This window comes from Motacilla alba, chromosome 12 (assembly GCF_015832195.1).
Source record: "Motacilla alba alba isolate MOTALB_02 chromosome 12, Motacilla_alba_V1.0_pri, whole genome shotgun sequence".
In the NCBI taxonomy this organism is placed as follows: domain Eukaryota; kingdom Metazoa; phylum Chordata; class Aves; order Passeriformes; family Motacillidae; genus Motacilla; species Motacilla alba.
Window position 1 is genome coordinate 20,128,697 of NC_052027.1, and position 24,638 is coordinate 20,153,334.

The 24,638-nt window shown below is 46.3% G+C and overlaps 1 protein-coding gene across 7 annotated transcripts in view; it reads left to right on the top strand.

Moving 5' to 3' along the window:
- Positions 1 to 24,210, top strand: part of FBLN2 (fibulin 2) — a 90,796-nt gene extending 66,586 nt beyond the window's left edge. For 6 of the 7 annotated variants that reach the window (XM_038149410.1, XM_038149409.1, XM_038149408.1 and 3 more), the window contains exons 5-18: positions 24 to 210; positions 1,021 to 1,227; positions 3,214 to 3,330; positions 3,764 to 3,865; positions 5,215 to 5,355; positions 10,677 to 10,811; positions 11,902 to 12,039; positions 12,333 to 12,476; positions 16,513 to 16,641; positions 17,175 to 17,300; positions 17,919 to 18,035; positions 18,996 to 19,124; positions 21,336 to 21,459; positions 23,282 to 24,210. In XM_038149410.1, the coding sequence (XP_038005338.1) occupies positions 24 to 210; positions 1,021 to 1,227; positions 3,214 to 3,330; positions 3,764 to 3,865; positions 5,215 to 5,355; positions 10,677 to 10,811; positions 11,902 to 12,039; positions 12,333 to 12,476; positions 16,513 to 16,641; positions 17,175 to 17,300; positions 17,919 to 18,035; positions 18,996 to 19,124; positions 21,336 to 21,459; positions 23,282 to 23,639 (2,154 nt within the window). In that variant the 3' untranslated portion in view covers positions 23,640 to 24,210. The remainder of the gene's footprint in view (positions 1 to 23; positions 211 to 1,020; positions 1,228 to 3,213; positions 3,331 to 3,763; positions 3,866 to 5,214; positions 5,356 to 10,676; positions 10,812 to 11,901; positions 12,040 to 12,332; positions 12,477 to 16,512; positions 16,642 to 17,174; positions 17,301 to 17,918; positions 18,036 to 18,995; positions 19,125 to 21,335; positions 21,460 to 23,281) is intronic. The other variant, XM_038149412.1, reaches the window with a different exon arrangement.
- The last annotated feature ends 428 nt before the right edge of the window (positions 24,211 to 24,638 follow it).

Consider the following 24,638-nt stretch of genomic DNA (forward strand, 5'->3'; position numbering starts at 1 on the left):
GCTGACATTCCCCTGTCTTGCAGCAATGCTGTGATTGCTGCAGCCTGGGCCTGCGCCTGAGGAGTGAGGGGAAAACCTGCGAGTCCAACATCAACCTGGGCTACCCCTGCAGCCACGTGATGCTGTCCTGCTGTGAAGGGGGGGATCACTTCATCCATCCCGAGATCAAACGGCATCCTGAGCCCGTGCCCACGGCGACACCCGAGAAGGGTGAGTGTCCTTTTGTCACTGAGACCCTGCACACGAGGGCTCTGCCTCACACGGCCTTCACTGAGGTGCTGGAGGGAGCAGGGCATCAGAGGCACAGCTGCTTTCCTCTCAGATCTAGCACAGATTGCCTTGTTCCTAAAGCAGGTTGGAGAAAGCGAAGAATCTCATCCCTAAATACACCTGAAACCTCACTGAGCGAGGAACTGTGCCTCACTGAGCGCTGTGTGTTCAAGAAAAGCTGACAGAGAAACTCACTAAAGGATGAATTTTAATGTCACAGAAAGCCTTGTCAGACTTGGTCAGGAAAGGAAGCAGGTGGTGTTCCAGCTCTGGCTGATGTTTAAAGGCAGTAGGATGGACACCCATGTCACTGCTCAGTGGCTCCCAGGCTGCTGCTGATGCTAATATAGGAGAAGCCAACAAATTGTGATGTTGGAAAGTTTCCAAACGAACTGGATAACTTCTCCTGAAATTTGGAATTCAGTGTGGGGCCAATTTCAGCTGGGGCTCAGCACAGTACCTTAGTTCAAATGTCAGTGGGAGTGGGGTTAGCAGTGATGTGGAAGGTCAGCTTGTGACCTCCCTTGTGACTGTTTCTCAGTGGCTCTGTGAAATCTGTCCCCGCAGCCCTAGGGAAGGAGGAGATAGCACTCCAGCACAACGGTGTTATCTCCAGGATGAGTTCCTTTATTCTTATCCTTGCAGTAACTGTTTGGGGTAGATCTGACGTTTCTTGGCATTTTTGTGCCCACCCACCCTGTTGTGTCCAGTCCCAAGGCCAGAACAGCTGTCAGAGATGTTCTGCTGTAGTTTCAGAGAGGGAGGATCACCACGAAGCGCTGTCCATCAGCAGTGAGGCTGAGCTGTCCAATAACCTGCCTGGAGATGACCTGGATGAGTGTCTGCTCTACGGGGGGGAGCTCTGCCAGCACCTGTGCATCAACACCGTGGGCTCCTACAAGTGTTCATGTTTCCCAGAGTTCACCCTGCAGGAGGATGGCACCAGCTGCTCTCCAGGTGAGAAAAGGGGCATGAAGGGCAGTATCTTTATACCTGCACTCATCAATCAAGCTTTTCTTTAGTTTCTCTGCAGTTTCTCTTGAGGGTTTTTAATGGGTGTTGATGCATGGACATGTTCTGTGGAAATCATAAAATGTAAAGAAAAATGGTGATTTAGGATACTCAGTTATGCCTTATTTTTGTGTTTGGTGGTATGGGATAAGTGTGGTGTTTCATATGTTCAAATCAAGAGTGTTTGCACTTTTCAGAAGGGGATTTGTAAAGATTTTTAAAGAAATACTGTTCTTCTCAGAGTAATTCTGTATTTCACTGTTAGGGTTTCTTTAGATAAGTTTAGATAAACTTAGTTCAGACAGACAGCATTGCTTCCTGAGCTTTGATTTTTATCTAAAATCATTAACATCCTTCAGTGATAACAAACTCCAAATTTGTCTAGTGTGGTGGAAGTCTGGAAAAGAAAGTCAGTTGTGTTGTAATTGTTTTGATGTGTGGAGTTCTCCAATGGCACAATTTCAAGTCAGATAACCCAGAAAGTTGAAACCTCATATTAGTTACAAGTGCTTTCTGTTATTTAACAAGCAAAAGCAGTCTTTCCATCCAGTGAGAGAACTCCTCAGGCTTCTAATCCTCTGCTCAAGCCAAACAATGAGCATTCTGTATGTTATCCTTCTCAATGTGGTGTTATAGCATTTACCTCAAGAATGCATTAGACTGTTCCTGTGGCAGCTGTCTGCTCTGCTTATATTAAAATTCTGGGAAAGGAACCTAATCCAAAAGAGGCAAAAAAAAGTTCTTATTTTAGCACTGCAGAATTTGGCCTGATTGCTCACCTGGAGTATATTTGTGCTTTTGCTTTGCTCTGCTGTTCTTGTCCCAGCACTGCCTCAGCTGAGGTTCTGGGTGAAACATCTTGTGATCTGGAAGTCATGTTCCTGCAGATCTGCAGGGCTGTGGAGCTCAGGGCTGTGCCCAGGTGTGCCGAGGGGTTTGCAGAGCTCACCTGGGGAATGGGTTAGTGACAGGGGCAGGGGACACCCATGGGACTTCAAAGGCGCATGGCAGGGGCCAGGGCAGGGAGGGCTGGTGCTGCCTTTGCTGTGCCAGGCTGAGGGAGGATCAGGGAGGGGATTGGGAACCTCAGTGGCTTTGCTTGGCTGAAACATATGTGGCACAGTGGTCTTTCAGTTCTCCTTGTCCCTGTGTGTCTGTGCCTGTCTCGGGCATTCCCGGGCAAATCATTCAGGCTGTGCCCCGAGCAGGTGAATTTTGTTTGTCTCTGCGCCACAGCCTGTTATGTGTCTGTGCTGACTGCATTTGCTTAAGGAAATCACTCTTCCCACACCCCAAACCTGCACTGCAGTCACCCTTAGTCATTTAAGGTTGTCACTGTTTTGGGGATCACACTTTGCCCCAGGTGACCCTTGAACTCAGTGGGGACAGGACACATCCCTCTTAAGGGACAATTTAGCCCTATGGATTTAGGCTTCTGTTTTGATGATACTGATACCCTTATTGAGTAACAGAGCTCTTTTTTTCCTGATACCTTTTACATTACTGTCTGTTGAAAATATTAGTGGCAGACTGCAGCTGTCATGTTTTCCACTTGGCTGTACAAAAGCCATTCCAAAGTACCCTGTGCTTGTAAAGGTGTTTGTTGTTTGTCTGTGTTGAAATAGGATGGACAGGATAAGGTCAAAGCTTGTTTTTTTTTTTCCATCAAATACCGAATGAAAGACAGGCACTGTATTTAAAATACAGCAAATACTTTAAAAATGAAAATAGCACTTTGTAGTTTATTCAGATATTGCAGTACTTTACAGAAGTTATTGTCAGCCAGGCTCTCTGATCTGTGTCCATGATATTTGTTTCCTTCTCCAAACCATGGGATGAATCCCACCATGGGAGTGGGATGAATGGGATCACCCCTTGCTGTGTGGTGTCTGGTGGGGATGGTGCTGTCCCTGATCCTCCTTTGTCTTGCAGATCCTGACAGAGGACAGATGACCAGGCTGGAAGCTGAAGCCACCATCCCTCCAGTAGCTTCTCCCTCCCAGCCCATCCTCGTGGTGTCCTTGCAGGAAGAGCAGGACAAGTGCAAAGGTACGTTGGAGGTGTCAGCTGCAGAGGAATGTTTAGAGACAGAATAAAACTCCACTCATCCTTTCTCCAGTCTGATTTCAGTGCACAGCTTTAATCTGTTACTGTGGCACAAGGCTGAGGAATTGTCAGGGGAAACCCGAGGGAGAAATCTGAGGCTGCTCTCTGCCTTCATGATTATTCCCCACCTGCTCCTCAGGCTGGGGTGGGCAGTGCAGCAGTGCAGGGTGATGTGAGCAGTGCAGGTAGGAGAGGCCAGCTGTGTCTGTGTGCAGCAGGAGGGTCAGAAGCAGTGCTTAGGGCTGCCTGGACAGGTTGGTCGCAGGCTGATTCCCCTTGCCTGAGCTGGGATTGTGCCTGGCTGGCCTGGCAGTATGGAACTGCAGCTGATCTGTGCTGGGGGTCCTGATGTACTGTGCAATTCTGTGTTGTGCAGATAACGGCCCCTGCAAGCACCTGTGCAACATCGTGGAAGGAGATGCTGTGTGCTCCTGCATGGCTGGGTACACGCTCATGGCTGATGGGGTTTCCTGTGAAGGTGAGTGCTTTGGGCTCCCCACAGAGCCATGGTTAAACGTTCATGTACCTCACACCCCTGGCTGTTCCTCTTTTTCAGAATTGGGAATTGCAGTGCCACCAGAGAGACCGTTTGGCAGAAGGAATCCCAGTTCTGCCTCACAGATACCTCCTGAAGCACAACATGGCTGTTACCTGGCGAGGTGGAGGCAAACCTGGGCTGGTGCTTTTTTCCTTTGACATTGCAGGCTTTTTTACAGCCCTTCTGGTTTCTCTTCCCACTGAGGTTCCTCCCCAGGCTCTTTGTGCACAGCTGTGGACACTCAGCACTCTGGCTGGGAGCAGGAGCAGCGAGCAGGACGCCTTTGCTGTCCTGGGCACCCTCAGGGCACAGCTCTGCCCTGGCATCTGCTCTGTTTGCTTTTAGCTCCTTTTGCCTTGGAAACCTGAGCTCAGGGAGGCTTCACAGGGGCAGGACATGCCGTGGGAGTTGAGCCTGCTCCAGGTGTTCACTTGCTGCTGGAGCTCTGGCCTGCCCAGAGATGAGCAGTGGATTCCAAAGCTGCATCCTCATCATTCACATTACAGACATTTTAAATGGATATTTTTGAGTAGTCACAAGGGATATGTTTGCCCAGGGAGGGCTTGGGGTCAGAAGCCATGCTCTGTGACATACCTTAATTATAAATCTCTAAGTAAGGGAGCAGTAACAGTGAAATGCAAGCAGGAGCTCCCAATGCTCAGAATTGCTCACAAATTATCCACATCACCCTTAATCTTAGATCTTATTGAATAACAAATCATTTTCATAAAATTCCAGACAGTCTGTAAAGAAAATGGGATTTTAATATCACCAGATGAAATATTCACAGTACACTGCTTACTCAAGTGTTGTGGAAGCTAATTTGATTAATTAATGTCAGCATCAAAAGGGGCATTTCAAGGTAATCATTTTCCTACAGGAAATGAAAAAATTTGTATTTGTCAGTGGAAGCAGTGAGTTTAAACATTGGCAAGGGACATTTATAATCTCTGTTGAAGTCAGGATCTGATGGTGAGGATGGTGGTACACTGGAACAGGTTTCTTTCAAGGAGTGTGCACTGTCTCTATGTGAATGCCTGCCTGTTTTTAAGGATATTTTTCTGGAATGGCAAAAGTACAAGAGTGTGAGCAAGGACTGAATCATCTCTGAGGGTTTATTCCAGCCCTATTTTCAGTGTAACACTGCATGTATTGCAGCCTGGTGCTGATGTGGGAGCTCCAGCACACTTCATCTCGGCATCCCTGGCGTGAAAGAAATGTTGTTTCATTTCAGGAGCTGTTCTAATGGAGTTCTGTTTTTCCCTTTTGGCTGGCCTGTGCTGCTGTAGATTTGGATGAGTGCCTCACAGGTGCTCAGGCTTGTTCCAGCGGACAATTATGTGAGAACACACTGGGATCATTCTCCTGTGTCAGCCACAGTGGGATGTGTGCAGAGGGCTTTATTCTCAACAGGCATAGGAAATGTGTTGGTAAGACGAGAGGCACACGCCATTCCCCTCAGCATCACAGCTCTCCATGCTCTGCAGCACCTCCCCGCCATCCCTGCATCTGACATCTCAGAGCCACTCAGCACAAACACACGTGAACCATTTGCTCAGCCCTTCACCTCATGAGTTGTGTGCTGTTTGGTTTTTCCCCAGCCATCTCAGGGTGCAGATAACCTTGAGCAGGAGCCCCGAGCCCACAGTGTGGTGAGCACAGCATCTCTGCTGGCTGCAGTCTGAGCTCAGGGATCAGAGCAGCTGATCTCTCTGCACAGTTCAATACTGCCAAGTTCTAGACACCACCAAACAACAGAACTTCAGAAATACAGCTCAAGAATCCATGTGAGTCTGGGCACTGGAAAAAAATCCATTCTAAAGGGAGGGCATTTAAGAATTCATATGAGTCCTTTGTTGATCTGGCATAAATTTTTTTGTGTAAAAGTCAGAGATGCATCATAATTTTGCTGGATCATCCCTGGTGTTTGACATCATGGAAGAAACCAATCAGTTTTTACAAGTGTAGTTATGAGGATTTAGTTTGCTTCCAGCAGCCAGGACCTCAGCTGATGTGAAATAGTTTCTTTTTTGGGTACTTTTCTAGAGGCTGGGTTAGGAGGCATCAGGAGCATTGCCTGGAAAAATTGAGCACCTGGAGACCTCTAGTCATCCATGAAAGCATCAGTGCCCGTGGCTGTAATGTCCTGTGTGAATGCTGAGCTCTCTTCCACCCTTGTCCTCCTCCCTACATGTATAACACTGTTTTTCTGACCACCACAGCTTTGATTTTGTTCCTGTCTTTAAAGCTCTGTGATCCCATCTGGTTAATAAGCACCGTGTGGCATTTGGGCATGAGCAGGAAAACTTCTGCAGTGTCAGAATCCAGAGAAGAGCTGTGATTTACCACCTTTTGGGTGTTCCTTAAATTGTTGATGCTGGATTTTTATTTTTTAGTTGTTATTATTATTTATTTTGAAATCAGGTACTGGTAAGAATGGGAAACTAATGAAATTATTTGGTTCCAATGAAATGGCTGAGAGAGCAGCACTGGAAGGAAAGAGGCCTTTATGAGACAGCTCAGCCTGAGCTGAAGCTGGTGCTGGAGGTGCCCAGGGTGTGCCCAGAGCCTGCTGCAGGCACCACACTCCTGCCCGGGAGCCTGGCAGCTCCAGGAATGGCCCCTCCTCGAGCTCTGCTCCCAACTCTTGCCACTGAACCCCCTGATGTTTTCCCTGGACGGTACAGGAAGGATGGATCTGTCCTTTTTCACCTTTCCCAGGAGTGTTCTGAAACTAAACCAGTGTCTGCAGCCTTGCCAGGAGCTGCTGTGGCAGGTGCCAAGTGCTTTCTTTGACTCATGTTCTCCCTCTGCTCCATGACATTGAAACAGTTTGATTATGGCTGATACCAGATAAACCTCAGGCACTGCTCATGAAAGCAAAGACACAACTCTCGTTTGTGAAGCCCTTCTCCCTCACTGAACACCAAACCTCTGTGTTCCTTTAATGCAGGGCAGTTTTTACAGGTATCCTTTTAAATAACCTAAAAAACTTTGGAAATTCTCTTCCTTTTTTTTGTGTGTGCTCCCTGCTCCCATCCAGCTCTGCTCCATGTATGGTGCCAGCAGAACATTTGCTGTTTTTAACATTTTTTCCTACTTTTGTAGTTGAAGGGGAAAGCCACAGGCATACACTGTGGTTTGTGTTTTGTTCTCTGCCTCGTTCTCTTGGGGTATCTTTTTCCAGCCTAACAGCTTGCTCTCCACCTTGAACTGTCCCAAACACTAGAAGAAAACCATTGGTAATTAGTTGGCAAATTCTTGTTGGTTTAACGATGTTACTCTTTGCATGTTTTATGGACGGAAGGAGCAATCTTTGCACAGCCACAAAGCAGCTGATGATCTTTGATCTGTGGAGTTCCCTTTAGTCAGAGGTGGAATTATAACTCCAGGTGCATTCAGGAGCAGACACCCAGGATTCCCAAAAGCCAGCCATGCACAGAGAGAAGTCCCCAGCTGTTTAAACAGCTCTCACACAGCCCCTCTGTGTGTCTTTGGAAGCAGACACTGAAAGGCCTTTGGGCTGGAAGCTCCATGTTCTCCAGAGAGAAGAGCCAGGCTGGGTGTTGCTTTTCTGGTGACTTTCAAGCAAAGTCATTCCCACCACCCACTGCATACTGACAGCTCTGTTCCTGTCTTTGCTACTCCCACCTCAGTTCCCTCCTGACAGGGAGCAGGACATGGTCTCTTTATTCCTGGACCCACAGGGTGGGTGGTTGCAAAATAACAAAGTGCCTGCATTGCACATTGTCCCGTAAGCAAACAGAGATGAGGTGGTTTGAAGAGGAAAAAGTAATGAGAAACTGCAGATGCAGCACAAGAAAAGTCTGCATTTTACCTTTTTAATAGAAGGTGCATCAAAATGAGTTTTTGATGTCAAAGTGCATATTGAAATTAATAGCAGTAGGTAAAATGTTGATGGCACAAATGCCAGCTCTTAGGTGCAACAGATGTGCTCAGGGATCGTGTCTGTGTTGCCATTTTCAGTGACAGTACTGCAGAAAAAAAAAAGAGTTATTACATGATTGCATTTCATTCTGGGTTTTGCTGACATAAAGTGAGGAATGTTGCTGCCACACATAGAGACTGAGTAGATTCCTCAAAAATTAACTGTGTGACTTGTTTTCAGTATAGTACGGAGTTATCTTTCTTCTTTTCCCTGTTTTTTAAAGAAAACATCATCTTACCCTCCCTCACAGCTTTAATTGGGTTGGATGAATACCACAACTGGTCCAGTGTTGGAATTAGCTGTGTTTGAGTCTGAAAACATAACTCCTATTATTCCTAGTGCTCTGTCAAGCATCTTACTGACTTGTGGAGTTGGCTCCAGGACTGGAGGGAGACAGGTCATGGGCACTCTGGATTCTACGGCAAATTTAGGAATTTGTTTAGAAAAATGAACAAAACCAGGCATGTTTGCATGATAAACTGGCCAGGGGACTGTGGTGGGCTGGCAGCTGGCCTGATGGCACAGCCAGAGGCTCCTGCCCTGACTCTGGACAGCCAGAGCAGAGCTTTGCTTGGCCATGGCTCAGGGTTTAAGCCTTGCAGTTAACCCAGCTCACAGTCAGGCTGTAGAGCTTGTCAGTGTCTCATGTGCTTCATGTGTCAGTGTCTCAAAACTTCAATTGAAAATGAGAATTCTGCATTGTAATCTGCCAGTTACCATCATTTTAATTTCCTCAGATATGTTCCAGCTAGTTCTGCATATTTTTTCAAGCACTCTGAGTTTTGAAAATTGAGTCCAAAATATAGACAAAACATGAAATCATATTAGATTTTTTTTTTCTCTCCGTGAAATCACAACCTTTTTTTATGCCTGTTACTCAGTATTCCACCTGCTGATCACGTGGAATGCCTCCTACCCTCTTTGGTTCATATGTCAGAGAAACATACTTTCTTTTTTGACACGGTGCTGGACTGACTCAAGCTCATGAGCTGCAGCATGATGCTGTCAGTTTGTTTATGTAAGAGCCCTTTTGTGGTTTGCAAGAGCAGATAATCTCAGATCTGTGGTACAGCCAGCAGAAAGTCTTGCAGTGCTTTGGGTGCTATTAAGTGGCCATCCATTGCTGCTTTTCTCTAAAATAAATTTTTAAAAAATCAAAACTTTTAAAGAACTAAGTCTGAGTAGGTGAGAGGGATCTACCACAGCGCCTCATATTCATCTCCCAGCGCGTGAGGGGTTTTGCAATCCCCACAAGATCACTTGTGAAAATACTCTTATTCTACTTCACTTGTGATAATACTAATTAACAGAAAGTGGGAAAGTGTACAGGCATTAGGGGGACATAACCCTGTAGGAACTTTGGGGCAGGCCAGGACATTGCCCCTCAGTGGAGGAGCTCAGACTTCATGTGGGACAGGTAGAAAGGGCAGGACCTTGCCGTGGATTAACCAGCTGCTTTGGAAAGCAAGTCCAGAGCATGTGGAGAGTGGCAATGGCAAACAGAGAGAGAAAAAAAAAAAAGGAAATAGGAATAAGTGAGAAGTGGAATGTAACCAAGCTAATGCAGGTCTTGCAGAACTCGGTGCACATCACCAGTTATCCAAACACACCAGGAACTGAAGGGTTTTGGTGCTTCTCCTCATTTCTTTGCTAGAAAACCAGCTGACACATTTTTAAATACAAAAATCTTTTCGAATAGCTTTTCCTGTTTTCGTGCTCCACAGGGGAAGTCATATATCTGATGTACTTATTTGAGAATGAGGTTCTACAGCCAAAATGAAAATCTGATTTAAACAATAGTTGCTTTATTGTGTAGTATGAAAACAGTTTCATGCACAGAGCAGCCAGAGGACTGGTAATGGTGCTGGTCACATTTGGCTTTTGTTAGCTCTAGCAATTCTTATCTTTATATAGAACTGGGAATGTGTGAGGTTTTGTGGAGGTTGGCAAAAAAATTTCTCTTCCCAGCCTCTGCCCCTTTTTGTTGCTTCTAAGTATTTGCTCATCATGCCATTCTAGCTTTCATTATTAACATAAGCAAAACCTGAATTTTAGATTATTTCATCCAAGCCTATCAAAACATATAATTTTAAAGGTGTTTCATATTCCTTCCCTAATTGTCCCATGCTCTGCAATCTTGCGTTCAAGTGATTTCTTAAAAAGAACTTTTTCACTACTCCACTTGCTGAAATCAAATCTCTTTAAAGCTCTAAATACAAATTTACAGACTTGATTGAGCCATCAGGGCTCCTCTCCATGAGTTCCTACATATCCAGTCCCAGTGATGTATTCCTTAGGGAATAGGTGCCAGCATGACCCAGCTCAGCAGGCAGCCTCAGCTCCCCTCCCTGGGCAGTGCACCCCAGCAGCCTCTGGCAGCCTGGCCTGAGGCAGCAGGGCTGCTCAGTGGCCTGGGCTGTGAAGGTCTGGAGAGGAGCAATGGGCATTAATCCCTTTCTCATTCCCTTGTCCAGGAGTTCCCATCCCTTCACCACCAGCTGGTCATCAATCCTCCGCCCACCCTGCCTTTCCTCAGTTCTGTCCATCCCCATCCCCAGTGCCTGCACCATCCCCATGGCATTTGGGAAGAGGGGAGGAGGAGGAAATCCCCCTCTGATTTGTGTCTCTTCAGTCGCTCTGTGCTAACTAAAGACCCTGGACTAAAAGCATCTTCCATCAGAGCCCTGTAACAAAGCCTGTATTGAGTGTCCTTCATCTGAGCTTTCTGCTCTCTCCAGAAGAGCAGGAAGAGGGAGATTCCTTGGCACCCTGTGGCACTGATTTGTTCCCTTTTTCTCACAGACATCAACGAGTGTGTGACAGAGAGACACACCTGCCAGAGGAGAGAGCACTGTGTCAACACCATGGGCTCCTTCCGCTGCCTGCAGGAGCTGAGCTGCCAGCCTGGCCATGAGCTGAAGGACGGCGAGTGTGTGGGTAAGGAAAGTGTTCTCAGCTCTCACACTGAGGAAGGGAAGGGATTGCAGAGCATTCTGGTGTTGCTGCTCTGTGATACCAGCGCTGCAGCTAAAAAAGGCTGCTCATCATGGAGGTGTTGGGCTTTACAGGCTCTTCCTGCACATTCACTCATTTGAAATGGTGTCCAGGAATAACTGTAAATTACTTAGAACATGGATGAAACCTTCTGACATCTCCTTGATGGAGGAATCCCTCTTAGCTCCTCTGTCTGGCTCATCTGAGGCTGTTTGCTGGCAATTCCAGCAAAAATTCCCAGCCTGAATGGAACACGGGGCTGACAGCCCCGTCCTTCCTGTGTTCAGAATCCTTGTCAGCATTTATTTACATTTACATTACCCATTTGGAATGGGTTAAGAAGTTATTCTTGGTCCCCCCTGTCCCTGTGGGCGTCTAACAAAGAAGGGACTATCAGTGCTCACAGCAGCACAGGAGTGTGCAGGGGACACACGTGCTCTGCCTTCAGGGCAAAACTCACTGTTACTTACACCTACAAGTTTTACAGTTTCCTGACAGCTGCAGTAAGAGATGCCTAAAGAAAAAGCTTAGCTTTTGACGTAGAACATAAAGCCATAAAATAGAAATTATCAGAAATCTCCCTTTATAAACAACTGTCATAAATAAAGCTTGGTTTACTTGAGGAGGCTTTTTTGTGAATGCCTTGTTCTGTTGTCTGCTTCTAGAGCATTTCTAACATTTATTACTAATCTAATTTACTTTCTAGTCTTGAACTAGATTATAGAGGATTATAATATTTACAAACTGTTCTACAGTAGCCTGTAAAAAAAGTACAGATATTTTGGTATCTGTGGGTTGCAAGAGATGCTGTGAATGAGGCAGTAGGGACCTGAATCAAATTTGCTGCAGGACCTGACAAATCCTGAAGTGGTGTCCAAGAGCACACACACTTAACCCTCAGATTTCCCATTAGTAACACGTGTCGGTTGAAATAATGCCTCCTAATTTCCTTTCTGGAGGTTAGCTGGCCATGAAGGCCACTGAAAGGTAGAGCTGAGCTCACCCCAGTGTGATGTTTTGGTGTGCTGAACAGATATCGATGAGTGCCAGAGAGGAACGCACAGCTGCAAGGTGAACTTTGTTTGTCAGAACACAGAGGGCTCTTTCTACTGCGAGTCAAAGCAGCGTTGCATGGATGGGTTCCTGCAAGACCCTGAGGGAAACTGTGTGGGTGAGTGTGAGCAGCAGGGTCTGTGCCCTGTGCTGCAGCTCCTGGGCCTCTCGGGAGCTGTGCATTGACCCCTTGGATCTGGAGTTTTCTGCAAACCCTGCTGTAAGCTTAATATCAATGCTGCTGCCCGTACTTGTGTGTTGAATTTGGAGCTATCCCCACAGCAGACCTTCATCAGCCTTATCTTTGTAGCACAAGAAATTGAAGTGAAGAAAAAGAAGTGATAGTTGGAGGAAAGCAGACCAGAAGGGTTACATAGCATCTCTCACTGCTCTATTCGTGTTCTTCACCAGATATCAATGAATGCACGTCTCTCCCTGAGCCCTGTAAGCCAGGATTCAACTGCATCAACACCGTGGGGTCCTACACGTGCCAGAGGAACATGCTGAGCTGCAGCAGAGGGTACCACTCCAACGAGGAGGGCACACGCTGCGTCGGTGAGGGCAGCCTGGGGCTGGGTGGGGGCTCTCCCAGGGGGAAAACCTATTTCGTTTCCAAAGAGATTCTTGGAGTTACTTCCAGATTCCTAAATGTGTTTGAGGAGTGGGAATTTACTGTCCCTGCAGCTCTGGGATTTGTTTGTGCTGCAGGATCCTGATGTCTCATTGCTCCATGGAGTTTCTCTTGGTATGGTCAGCAACTAGTTTTGGCTGCAGATGTCACTGACTTCCACTCTGGAGAGAGTGTGTTTTAATACTTTGTAAACTCATCCTGTCAGTCAAGACCACAATGCCTAGGTGGTTTTTATAGTACCTCCCTGGAAGTAAAGTGATCTGCAGCAAACAAGGCATGCTGGTTTTGGGGGCTCACAAGAGTAGCACTAAGTGGATTTTCTTTGTAGGGATGTTCTGTGCATGGTGTTCCCCATTACATCTACTTGTGAGGGTGTTCAGGAAAAATTCTTACTGTGTGAAAAGAATTCTGAGGAGAATGAGTATATGAAATATTCACATAGGCTGACATGCAGCTTGATCCTGATTTGTGTTCGTTCCAGTGTATTTAGGGATTTACTGACTCAGAATAGCAGATTTCAGTGCTTGTTAGCATTTGTTTGTAAATGAGCACATGAGGCACCAAGGGCTGGGAAGCTCAGTCCCTGGTGCCCAAGGCAAGGCTGGCTCAGTGTTCTCTAATTTCCCATGTTACAGGTTACATAAGATAGGAAATCCTAAAATGACGGTGGGGGGAAAGAAAAAAAATAACAAAGCAGCAGTTTGCTTAGTGGTGATATCCCAGTGATTTTTTACCTACCTTCCCCTGGAATAAAGGAAGGATGGCAGATTAACAAAATGTGCTTTGTACTGCTGCAGGCGTGTGGGAACCATATTGAGAGCTATTAATTTGGTCATGGTTAGCAGCTTGCAGTGCACACCAGTGGTACAGCTAGACCCCATTTCCACAGATATTTCTGCATTCACCTTTTTGCTCTTAATTATCCTCTACCTCCCCATCATGGTTTTGCCGCCTGGACTATCCAGACAATGCGTGGCCACTGGAAAGGTGGAGAAGATTTGGAAGTAGCAGATTTGGAAGGAACAGGTTATGTGTGCAACTGAGGAAATTGAGAAGGCTTCCAAATGCTGTGGTTTGTAAGTTCAGGGCAAAGCAGTGCAGTGTTCTTTGCTGTCCTGTTACAGCCTGGGATATTTCAGTTCTTGCAAAAAGAAGCTCCAAAAGTCCTGTCCCTCTCAGTTCTGTGCAGACACAGTTCTGCAGCTGCTTTTGATCAGTCCTTTCTCAGCCAGGCCACCTGGGCTGGGTATGGTTGCACCACTTGGCATGTGGTTACCCTGAGGTTGTTTCTAGGGTAACCACCATGTCAGTCTCCCTGAATGCCATTTTTCCCACAAGGCAGCAGTCAGCCCTGAGCAGCACAGCCGTCCTGGCTGCAGTGCCAGCAGCCATTGCCCTGCATGCCCTGCAAACAAGGGTAGGGGTGCAGTCCCCATCCCTGGGCGTGGCCAAACACCGTGTGGATATGGCACTTGGGGACACGGCTTAGTGGTGAACATGGTGGTGCTGGACTTGGTGATCTTGGAGGCCTTTTCCAGCCTTAATCATTCTGTGATTCTGTAATAGCTGGGGCAAGTTATGTTCCTAAATTTCAAATTGATGGGACAGAAAGAATCCAGCTTTTCTCCCCAGCTGTTCCTAAAAAAAAAGTTAGGGTGTGTAAATCCAGGAGAGAGGAGGAAATTGTCATTAATCCTCCAGCGTCTCTGCTCTAGAGCACAGTGAGATAACACAATGCATTGTGATTCCTGATGGCCTTCTGTCTCTGCTTTACACCACTCACAAGACTCTTCAGGAGCAGGCATAAGGAGGCTTCTCTAGCTTGATTTTGGGAAAACATGATTGATGTTAATTGGTGATTTCTCTGTCTTTGCTGTGTGTACTTTGTCCCTACTGCTGGTCTGTGTTGTTTGGTATTTTTTTGAATGGCTTTTTTTAAGTAGGCAGAGAGCACAGAGAAGAAAGAAGAAAAGCATATGGTCCTAATTTCCTCACTCTGTGATAAAGACTAGTGTCTGTGAGGCATTACAATAGCTAATTAGATCCCTGAATCAGATTTATTCATTTCACAGTAGTAAAAACATCATCTGCACATGTTTCTTCAGCAGGATGACACTTGTAGGGTCATCTCCTCTGTTTAGAGAATTCATCTGTCTTTAAAATGCTCAGATTTTCTGATTTAGCAAATGAGTTATTAAAACCTGCCTCTTAGATTTAGCTGAAAACCGCTGTAAGTGTGAAATATGGCACAGTTCTGATGGTGTAATGCCCTAGAACTAATTAAAGTCTGAATGTAATGGAATACAGAATTTTGGACAAACTAGCAAAATGGTTGCACACACGAATTCATTACAAATAAAGCTGCTACTTTACAAATTATCTGCATAAGAGACTTCCTTGTTTTTGCTGCTACCTTTGATTAAAAGAAAACTGGTAACTCAATGTTCCAGCATAAATCTCAGCTCCTGTCAGGAGTTCTTGCGTGGTGAGGGGCATTCCCTGCCATCCCTGACCCTGGTGCCAGCAGGAGCTGTGTGGGTGCAGCCTCTCCAAGGCTGTTGTTTGGTGGAGAACTGCCCAGGAGCCCTCTGAAATGATTCAGTGCTCAAATTTATGACTTCAAATAGGGCAGTATGGTGAATTTCCAGCCTTAGAGATCCATCCTGATGATTATTCCAGATGGGCTTAGAATCTCACTGTGATCTCCTCTCTCAGCTCGGCTGGGAGGAGCTGGCTAATGAGGAATGGGAACAGTGGAATAGCCCAGAAGATACAAACTGTAATAACCAAAATAACAAAACGTGGTGCAGGTTACAGAGGCTAGATTCCAAAGATCCCTGGGCAGGGCAAACACAGTCAGGTATAGGGACATAGGTCCAATCACAAAGGTGACCTTGGAACCTGATCTTATATGAGCTAGGCATGGAGCCAACTGGAAACAAGAACTGGAAACTTGACCTAATATAGGATAGCCCTATTAGCATGCTACTAATTCCCATGGCCCCACTCTTCCCACCGTGGTCTGGTCAGATGCCCCTCCGCTCAGTGCCCTGCCTGCCATGGTTTGTGGCCAAAGCCCTCTGCAAATGCATCTGAAGCAGGAGTCCCAGTTGGATGAAGTTCCACAATTACATGAACAGGGATTTGGGTTGTAAAAGTAGTTGAAGATGTGAACAATAGGAAAAAAGCAGTATATGTTGGCTTAGGAAGTGGCAGAGCTTGGAATACTTGAAGAAATGCACAACTGTGAGGGTTAATCAGACATTTTGATGCTTCTTGTCACAGATGGTGAGAGGGATTTGTTAGATGCTGATGAGCTACTTAGTCATGTTGCAAGTCATGTAAATCAGCCTGTATTGAAAACTCTCATCTTCCTCCGAGGATGTTTGAATGAGATTGGAAATGATGTGTGTGAGTGGAGAAGCAACTTGTTGGTATTGGATTTTGGATGAGAGGCCGTGGGGAATATCAAAATGGGAGCTGATTGAGAAAAGAAAAAAACAACATTGGGAAAGAGCAAAAGGTAGACATCAGGAGCAGACTGAGAGGGCAGGTGGAGATGAAAATAGCAATTGCTTTAATTGAAGGGATGAGCAGAATTTCTGGCTGGTTCTTGTTTTGCTTTAAATGGCTTGGTGTGACTCACAGAATGGCAGAACATCAGAATGGGGGGTTTAAATGTCATGGTTTGATCAGAATCAAAGTGTCTTTACACTGAAATGCAGAATATACTGGGAGAACCCAATTGCAAATCCAGTTACCATTTTTAGTTTGATGGTAAGGTTCTGCTTTTCCCAGGTTTGACTCAACTGCCTCTGAGAAGAGCATGGAGGGAGAAGGTGGCGGTATTTCTCCTGTCCAGTTTCTAATCCTGCCATTAAATGGACCTTTTTGTGTCTCTTTATAAACACTGGTTTTAAGCGAACTGTACTGATGCTGATGCCCTGTCTGGCTCTGCAGATGTGGACGAGTGCCAGACTGGGGTGCATCGGTGTGGAGAGGGGCAGCTGTGCCACAACCTGCCTGGGGGCTATCGCTGTGACTGCAAGATGGGCTATCAGTACGACACCTTCAGCCGCAGCTGCATCGGTACGTGGGGCACAGGAGGGCTGGCAGCTCACCCTGACTGAGCCCTGGGCCCCGAGGCAGTGCTCAGCACCGCTGCAGTCCAAGCTGTGCAGCGCTTGGCACAACTGCAGTCCAAGCTGTGCCGTGCAGTGCCTGAGAAGAGAGTGGCATCACCTCCAGAGCTGGCCTGTGCAGCACATCCAGGGCTCTGTCGCTCCCAGCTGGGATTTGGGAGCAGGCACCTTTGGCTTGCCTTAACTGCAGGTTGTCACTTAAACCCATCTGCAGAGTCCTTCCCCGTGGGTTATGCTTCTGCTGCTGTGGGAATTTGTCTGTCTGAAGGTTCCAGCACTGTCGTCCCAAGAGCCATGACACAGCACTTTGTCTTTGGTCCCTCCTGTGCAGCATTTAGAGCTCAGAATCACAGCCCCCAACCCGAGGTTGCGGCACTTCACGCTCTGCAAACCAATCTCTGACACTTTAACAAATACCCTCCTTTACTTCGTTTGCTCGTGTCCCTCAGCTGATTGTGGGTTTGCTTGTTGTGCTGGCAGACATAAACGAGTGCTGGAACTACCCTGGGCGCCTGTGCCAGCACACGTGTGAGAACACCCCCGGCTCCTACCACTGCACCTGCTCCTCCGGCTTCCGCCTCTCCTATGACGGCAAGCACTGCGAAGGTACCGGGCTTCTCCTCCATGAGGAAGGAACTGCTGTGGGAATGAGGGGACTTAGGAGGAGGCCTCGAGGTGAAATATAAAGGCAGTAACCTTTGTGTGCTCAGATTTGCAGACAGTCAAACACTGGAGTTGTCAGATGAGTGTCAACAAGTTTCTCCTCTTTCTTTCTTTCCCCGTGTACTCTTTGCTTTCCTTTCTGATGACAGGAGAACAGAACAAAGTTAAAACAGGAAACCATTCAAATGTTGATAAAGATGAAACTTGGTAGTGACAAAACTTATAAAAATCGACTTTGAATTGAATGGAAAATTTTTGAGTTCTTAATGATTTTTTTAGGGCAACAGTTACATATTTTAGTGAACTGAAACTTATGAAGTCTGAAACAAATGTCTGCATGTGTGTGTGTGTTTCCATTGGCATCTGGAGAAATGAAATTCAGGTGCAACAGACATGCTCTGGCTTCTTGACATTCTGCCTAGGGAGCAGAAAAAATAGGGAAAAATTAGTCCTTCCTTAGTCACTGTGACTGCAAGGTAAAGGTTTTCAGGGGCAGGAAAGGGTGGAAGATGCTGTTCTGAAGCACTGTGGCCATCTCTGTGCGTTTGTTTTTGGACGCAGATGTGAATGAATGTGATAACAGTCCCTGCAGCCAGGAATGTGCCAATGTTTATGGTTCCTATCAGTGCTACTGCAGGCAAGGCTTCCAGCTGGCAGAAGATGGGCATTCCTGTAAAGGTAAGGTGCTGCCTCACCAGGTCAAGGGTGTGTGTTTATTCTCTGTAGCAGGAAGAACTCTCTGACCCTCAGAAGCCCCTGATGCTGCAGGTGATGCCTGAGGATGGTTGTGAGCTACAGCTGCCAGAGAGGCTGCAAAAGGTCACTCAGCTACTGCACAGTGCAGTTCAGTGGGTGGAGCACACCTGTGGGACTGCACAGCCAGGGAGGTTGTTGTAATGGTTTTGTGGGGTCAGAGCTTACAACTGAAGAAATCAGGTGGGAAGATATTCCTGTATTGCATCAATGAACACCTGCACTGCTGAGTGAAGGTTTGCTCTGACTGCTGCTCATAGTGAATGAGGAGCAGGGTGATCAGAATGGAGAGAGGAAGAGTTTTATACCTCTTTTGCTGAAGTTACCAGCACTGACACACTGGACAGTCTCTGTTTAAGGAATGGTGAAGAAGCCAACACCCTTCCTAGTACAGGGAAGCCTGGCGAAAAATTCTTTGCTGAAAGGGTAATGAGGCCCTGGCACAGGTTGCCCAGAGAGATTTCCCATCCCTGGAGTGTTCAAAGCCAGGTTCGGCCTAGTCTCATGGAAGGTGTCCCTGCCCATGGTGGGGAGTCGAATGAGCTTTAAGCTCCCTTCCAGCCTAAGCCAGTCTGTGATTCTATGATTCTCTCAATTACAGAGGCACCAGAGAGAGACAGAGATGCCCCACGCTCATTATTCCTTCCCATGAGTGTGTACTGCTTGCAGCCAGTGTTTCTGGGAGCAGGCTGGTGTTCAGCATTTCAGAAAGCACCAAAGCAATGCCAGACCTCCATGGTTGTGCTCATGTTTAGCAATATATTATGTATCAGATGAGAATTTCCTGGTGTACTGCAGCCTGCCTTTGCAGATCTGTGTTGTGTTGTGTTTTGTTTTGTTTTGTTTGTTTTGTTTGCTGGGGCTGTGACTGTGTTCTTTGCACAGATATTGACGAGTGCACGCAGAGCGCCGGCATCCTCTGCACCTTCCGCTGCGTCAACGTCCCCGGCAGCTACCAGTGCGCCTGTCCTGAGCAGGGCTACACCATGGCAGCCAACGGCAGGACCTGCAGAGGTAACAGCAGCTGAGGATTGGGCCATTCACACCCTTGCAATGAGCTCAGCCGTTAGGGTTGCTCAGTCAAGCCTCCGTGTTTTGTATCAGTCATTGTTCCAAAGTCAGTCTTCGACAAAGTTGCCAAATACTGGTATCTGCAAAGTCAGTTTTCCTGTGCTAGAAGAAAGTGCTGTGGCAGCTCAGCTGTCAGTGTGAGGTAATTGCTTCAATGAATTCCCCAGGAGCCCACTTCATCCTTCAAACTGAGGCACCTGATGACTCACGTGAGCTGTGTGTGCACCTTGGAACAGCACTCAGTGAGCAGGGGTATTAGAGGTGCCAGATGTAGAAATCTGTGGCTGCTTTATGAGTTACAGTTTTCTCCTCCAGAAAAGTGGGAGATTAGATGTTGGTGCTGTAATTGAAACTTGGTTATCCAGCAGTGTCACCTAAGCTTAATCGTGCTGGCATTAATAAATGTTAGTGAAATGACAAGTACCCTCCCCTCACACACCCCTTTTCCTCAGAATTGTGGAGATGTCTTCTGGGAGTCTGGTGGTTTTTATCTGGTGTGCAGCTGTGTGGCTCTGAGCTGAACCCCTCTTTCCAAAGGATGCAGTGCCTGTGTAACCTGATGGAGGATCAGATTACCTTTAGTCCTCTGCACATTCCTGTAGTCCTCATACCAACTGCCAGGCATTTCCTGCCCTGGCTTTTTCAGGAGCCCTTCATGTAATGAAGAATTTGGTTATGTATCTCCTGCAGTTCAATTCTGAGTGCTAATGACAGTGAGTTTTCTCTGTGTAAATCCTAAGCAGCATGAGCATACTTAATCCTGACTGTGGAGCAGTGAAGCAGATGAAATGACAATTGAAATCCTTTAGGAACATTTTTAAATATTTTCAAATGTGTTTTTAAGTATGATTGCAGTAATATCCACATGCACTTGAATTCTTACATAAAGTTCACCTTTAGAAAACTGCAGCTCCCCTGGATATATCCCCTTTTTTGGAGCTCTGCAGGTCTGTAGGTACAAGTTTGGGCAGATACAAAGGTGTGTCTGAAAATATGGTCAAAGGAAAGCTGGGTTGGTGTTGGCTCTGTTGTTGGCTCCTCTGTGCAGGGAGATGATGTTGGTTTCCCCCAGCTAAAGATCTGGCTCCAGTTGCTCATCATCTGACCAGTTCTGAAGAGTTACTGGTGGAATGTTCCTTGTACCCTATTTTCAAAAGATGAGTTGTATCTCATGGAGTAGTGGCTCAACATATGGATCTTTTTTGCAGAAACTGCCTGTGGTATTTTGCAGCGCAGCCAAAGTGGTACAGGAAGTGCTTTCATGACAATGATTGCAATATGGAAGGAATTTTCTTTTCACCTACGGGCACTGCTGAGAACCAGCAAGGGATTTACTTGACTTTGATTCTCTCCTATTTCCCACTGTATACTTTTCTTTGCAAGACTTTTAAACCAGCCGGTTCAGTGTGTGAGATCAGTTCTCATCCCAGGGGAATGGAGGGAGTGGAAGGCTATGATTTCCCTCTAAGAGTCTCTGCTCTGTGAGAATTGGCAGAGCTGCAGGGCCCTATGCAGTCCACATGCCTTGTCTGTTGGAATTTATTTCATTTTAAAGCCTCTGTGCATTGTCTAGACATTTGGGAGTACACAGTGTGACTGCGAGGGCTCTGCCAATGCTTCTTGCTCAGGCTGGATCCTTGTCACTGCATCTGGCTTTCAGCATTGTCTGGCCCATTGTCTGGCTTGGGCTCGTGACTATGTGTTATTTAGGTAACCACATTATTGTTTGGGCCATAAGGTGTCTTTGAGCTTTTAAGTGCTCTTTATTATGTCTTCTATAATTACATCTCATTATGAGGAGACACTTGTATTTAGGTTTTCTAAACTGTGTGCCTTGTTCTGAAGGGTTGTTCTAAGTTCCATGTTCCACATCTCCTGGATCCTGTAGGACAGCAGTGACCACTTTGCGTTTGCTTGCTTTGACTAGAGATTTATTTTAGTTGCTCTGCTTTAATCCAAAGTTACCTTCATGCACAGATGCATTCTTCTGGCACAGCCCAGCTTTTTCCAGTCTCAAAAAGTCAGTGAGAAGGTCCTGTTGTCTTTCAGCATGGCTTAATTATATCCTGCTGGGGTTTGTTTATTCCTGAAAAATACTAGGAATTAATACTTACTTTTGAACTTAGAACATCTTTTCCTTGTGTTTCTTCTTAGATATTGATGAGTGTGCAATAGGAAGCCACAACTGTTCAGCTGCAGAGACTTGCTACAACATCCAGGGCAGCTTCCGCTGCCTGTCCTTTGAGTGCCCTTCCAACTACAGGAAGGTGTCTGACATGTGAGTATGGCCTTGGGGCAGAACCAGAGGCAGCCCAGTGCCTCTGGTGCTGTGTGCTGCTTAGTTTGTGGGTGGGTGTGGGTGCTCAGAACTCTGAGAAGCTGCTTTAGCACATGGAGGTCATAGACCTTCCCCATGCAGAGTTTATGTCTGGTTATCCTTTGTTCTCTCAAGCCCTAGAGCCCCTGTTTGCCCTCCAGCTGCTGCTGGAACAGCAGAGACCAGAGCCTGCAGCTCTCCTTGCAGCCCTAAAATGCCTCTGTTTATAATTAAGTTTTAAAGTACAATCTTCTGTGCTGTTTGTATCAGAGCAGGAGCAGCCAGGCTGCTCAGTGCTCCACTTTGACAGTGGCTTTGGGGCTCCCTGTTTAATACTCACTTTGCAGTTCCTTGGGGAGTGTTGAAAGGGAGCAGGATACGGAGCTTGCCAGGCCACAGGATTCTGGGAGTGGCACATCCCCAGTTCCTCAGCAGCTGGGGCTCGGGAGCCCCAAAATCTCCCTACCCATTTCCTGCCTTGGTGGCTGCCAGTGCTTTGGGAACCCATATTTAGTTGTTTGTGGCTTAAAACATACTGTTTCTGCCTTACAGAACTGAGCGGCTTTGCCAGTTGAGGAGTTTGTTTCCCACTCCCATGTTTTAGGCACCTTTTCAAGGGGTCTCATTGTTATTTTCTTGGAGCAGTGCCCCAGCCCTGCTGGTGATGAGCCCCTGGCTCCCCTTCCCGGCTTTCTGCCGTTCAGCCTGGCTCTGGCTGTTCCTGTGGAGCTTCCCCACTCTCCCAAGGCTGTGATCTGTGCTTTGGACTGTGCTGCTCTCAGTTACACACCCAGAGGTGTTCCTGGGCACTGGCAAGGCAGAACAAGCAGCTGCTGATCACACACTGAGGTTTGGGAATGCCTGTGGTGGAATTTGTGGGTCCCCAGGATGAGGGAAGAGATGAGAATCTTGACTCCATGTTTCAGAAGACTGATTTATTATTTTATGATATTATATTATATTAAAAGTGCTATACTAAACAATGGAGAGAAAGGATACATCAGAAAGGCAGAAAGGAATGAATAATAAAAACTCGTGACAGACCAGAGAGTCTGACACAGCTGGCTGTGATTGGTCATTAAGTAAAAAACAATTCATATGAGACTAATCAAAGATGCACCTTCCACATTCCACAGCAGCAGATAATTATTGTTGACATTCCTTTTCTGAGGCTTTTCAGCTTTTCAGGAGAAAAAAATCCTAGCAAAGGGATTTTTCAGAAAATATGACAGTAATAAATGCTGTTTGTCCTGATGGGACTATCTAAAAACAGAGGCCAGACAAAATTAAGAGAATAAAAAGCTGTTATATTAATTGAAGAGCCTTCAGGTACGTTAAGGGCAGAATAAAGCCCCCAGGGGCTACACCCAAAATGTGTAGTCACAGGTCACAGGTTTTTTATACTTTTATAAGTTTGGTTCATTTGCATATTGGGGGTTAATCTTCCAATTACAGCTTCAGGTAATGAAGTCATTTACCCCAAGTTTGCTCCCCCCAAACTCACCTTTGTTTACATCTTAGGGGGCCTGAGGCAGTGAGTTGTCCTTGAATCTCAGGCCTGGAGAGGAATTGTTGTGTCTGCCCAAAATGGGAAAGGTGTAGCAGTACACTCTCTATGGAGTTTAGAGTTACACACTAAAGAACTGCAGGATCACAAATGTATGAAAAGTATAAAAGCTAAAATCCTAAGGCATCAGTCCGATCCTTGGCAATGCCCTAAGGTTTTTATGTTTTTCCCTGCTGTTCCCTGGCCACTGAAGGTGCCTCTCTCCTCTTTCCCCAGGAGGTGTGAGCGCATCAGCTGCTTCAACTACCTGGAGTGCCAGAACACGCCGGTGCGCATCACCTACTACCAGCTCAACTTCCAGACCAACATCGTGGTGCCAGCCCACATCTTCCGCATCGGGCCCTCGCCCGCCTACGCCGGGGACAGCATCGCTCTCACCATCACCAAGGGCAACGAGGAGGGCTTCTTCAGCACCCGCAGGCTCAACTCCTACACGGGCATCGTCTACCTGCAGCGCCAGGTCAAGGAGCCCAAAGACTTCCTGTTGGATGTGGAAATGAAACTCTGGCGGCAGGGAACCTACACCACTTTTCTTGCCAAAATCTACATTTTCATCACAGCTCATGCCTACTGAAGCCTGTGCTGACGTTGGATTTTATTGGTGCTATGCTCTTTAACTGTTCTACCAAAGCTTAATACCGTTGAACTGGCATTTCATGTATCTAGCCTTTATAATGTTTTTCTTTTGTTGCTTTAAACTTTCTTATTGGTTATGTAAATTAAGTTAATTTTTTATCTTTTTATGTTCTGTTTTCTTATGCAATTCTGTACATCATCATCTGCCAGCGAACAAAGGAAGGGTTAGAAAGGCAGTACAGACCTTGTGATAAATGCTGGAACCTTTTCTTAGCAATTATTTTTAGGTGTAGTCACTTCTGCGGGGTATTGCACTAGAGAGGGAAGGTGTTCATGTGTGAGTACTGGAAAAAAAACACGGAATGATTTCTCTTTCTGACACAAAGTTCTGATTTGGCTGGGCCAGTGGCCTCACTGAGGTGTCTCTGCTGAGGTGCTGAGTCCAAGGCTGTCCATGGACTCTGATGGGGACCCCACCTCCTGCTCCTAGGTTATTTTCCTCCTTCCAACTTTCATAATATGTTGCCTTAAAATATATATAAATAAAAGGAAACTCCACCAGTGAAAAAGCCTATGGATGAGTCTTGCTTTAGTAAGAATGCTCATGTGCTGAATGTTTGCAAGACCAAGGCCTTACCAGAATGTTACACTTTAAGGTAAAAGCTCACATTGCCATTTTTAGTAGTTGTCTCTGAAAGCGTTGGTGTTCCTCTGTTTCTCACTCTATAATATGTAAGTGCAGATTTGAAGCCTTGTAATTCTTAAAGGAATGTCCAAATGGAAATAATGAAATAATAATTACTGCTCCTTGTTTTAAAGCTTGGGCATGTCCCTGAGCAATAACTTGCAGTTTTAAATAGACAAAAAAGGGATTTGCTTCTCTGCTTCGGGAAAATGCCTCCAGTGGTGTTGCCAGATGAAAAATGCCAGTGAAATTTGTGGGTTATATTTTGCCATTTAGAAAAGAGCACAACCAAAGTTTTGAGCTTGATTTCCT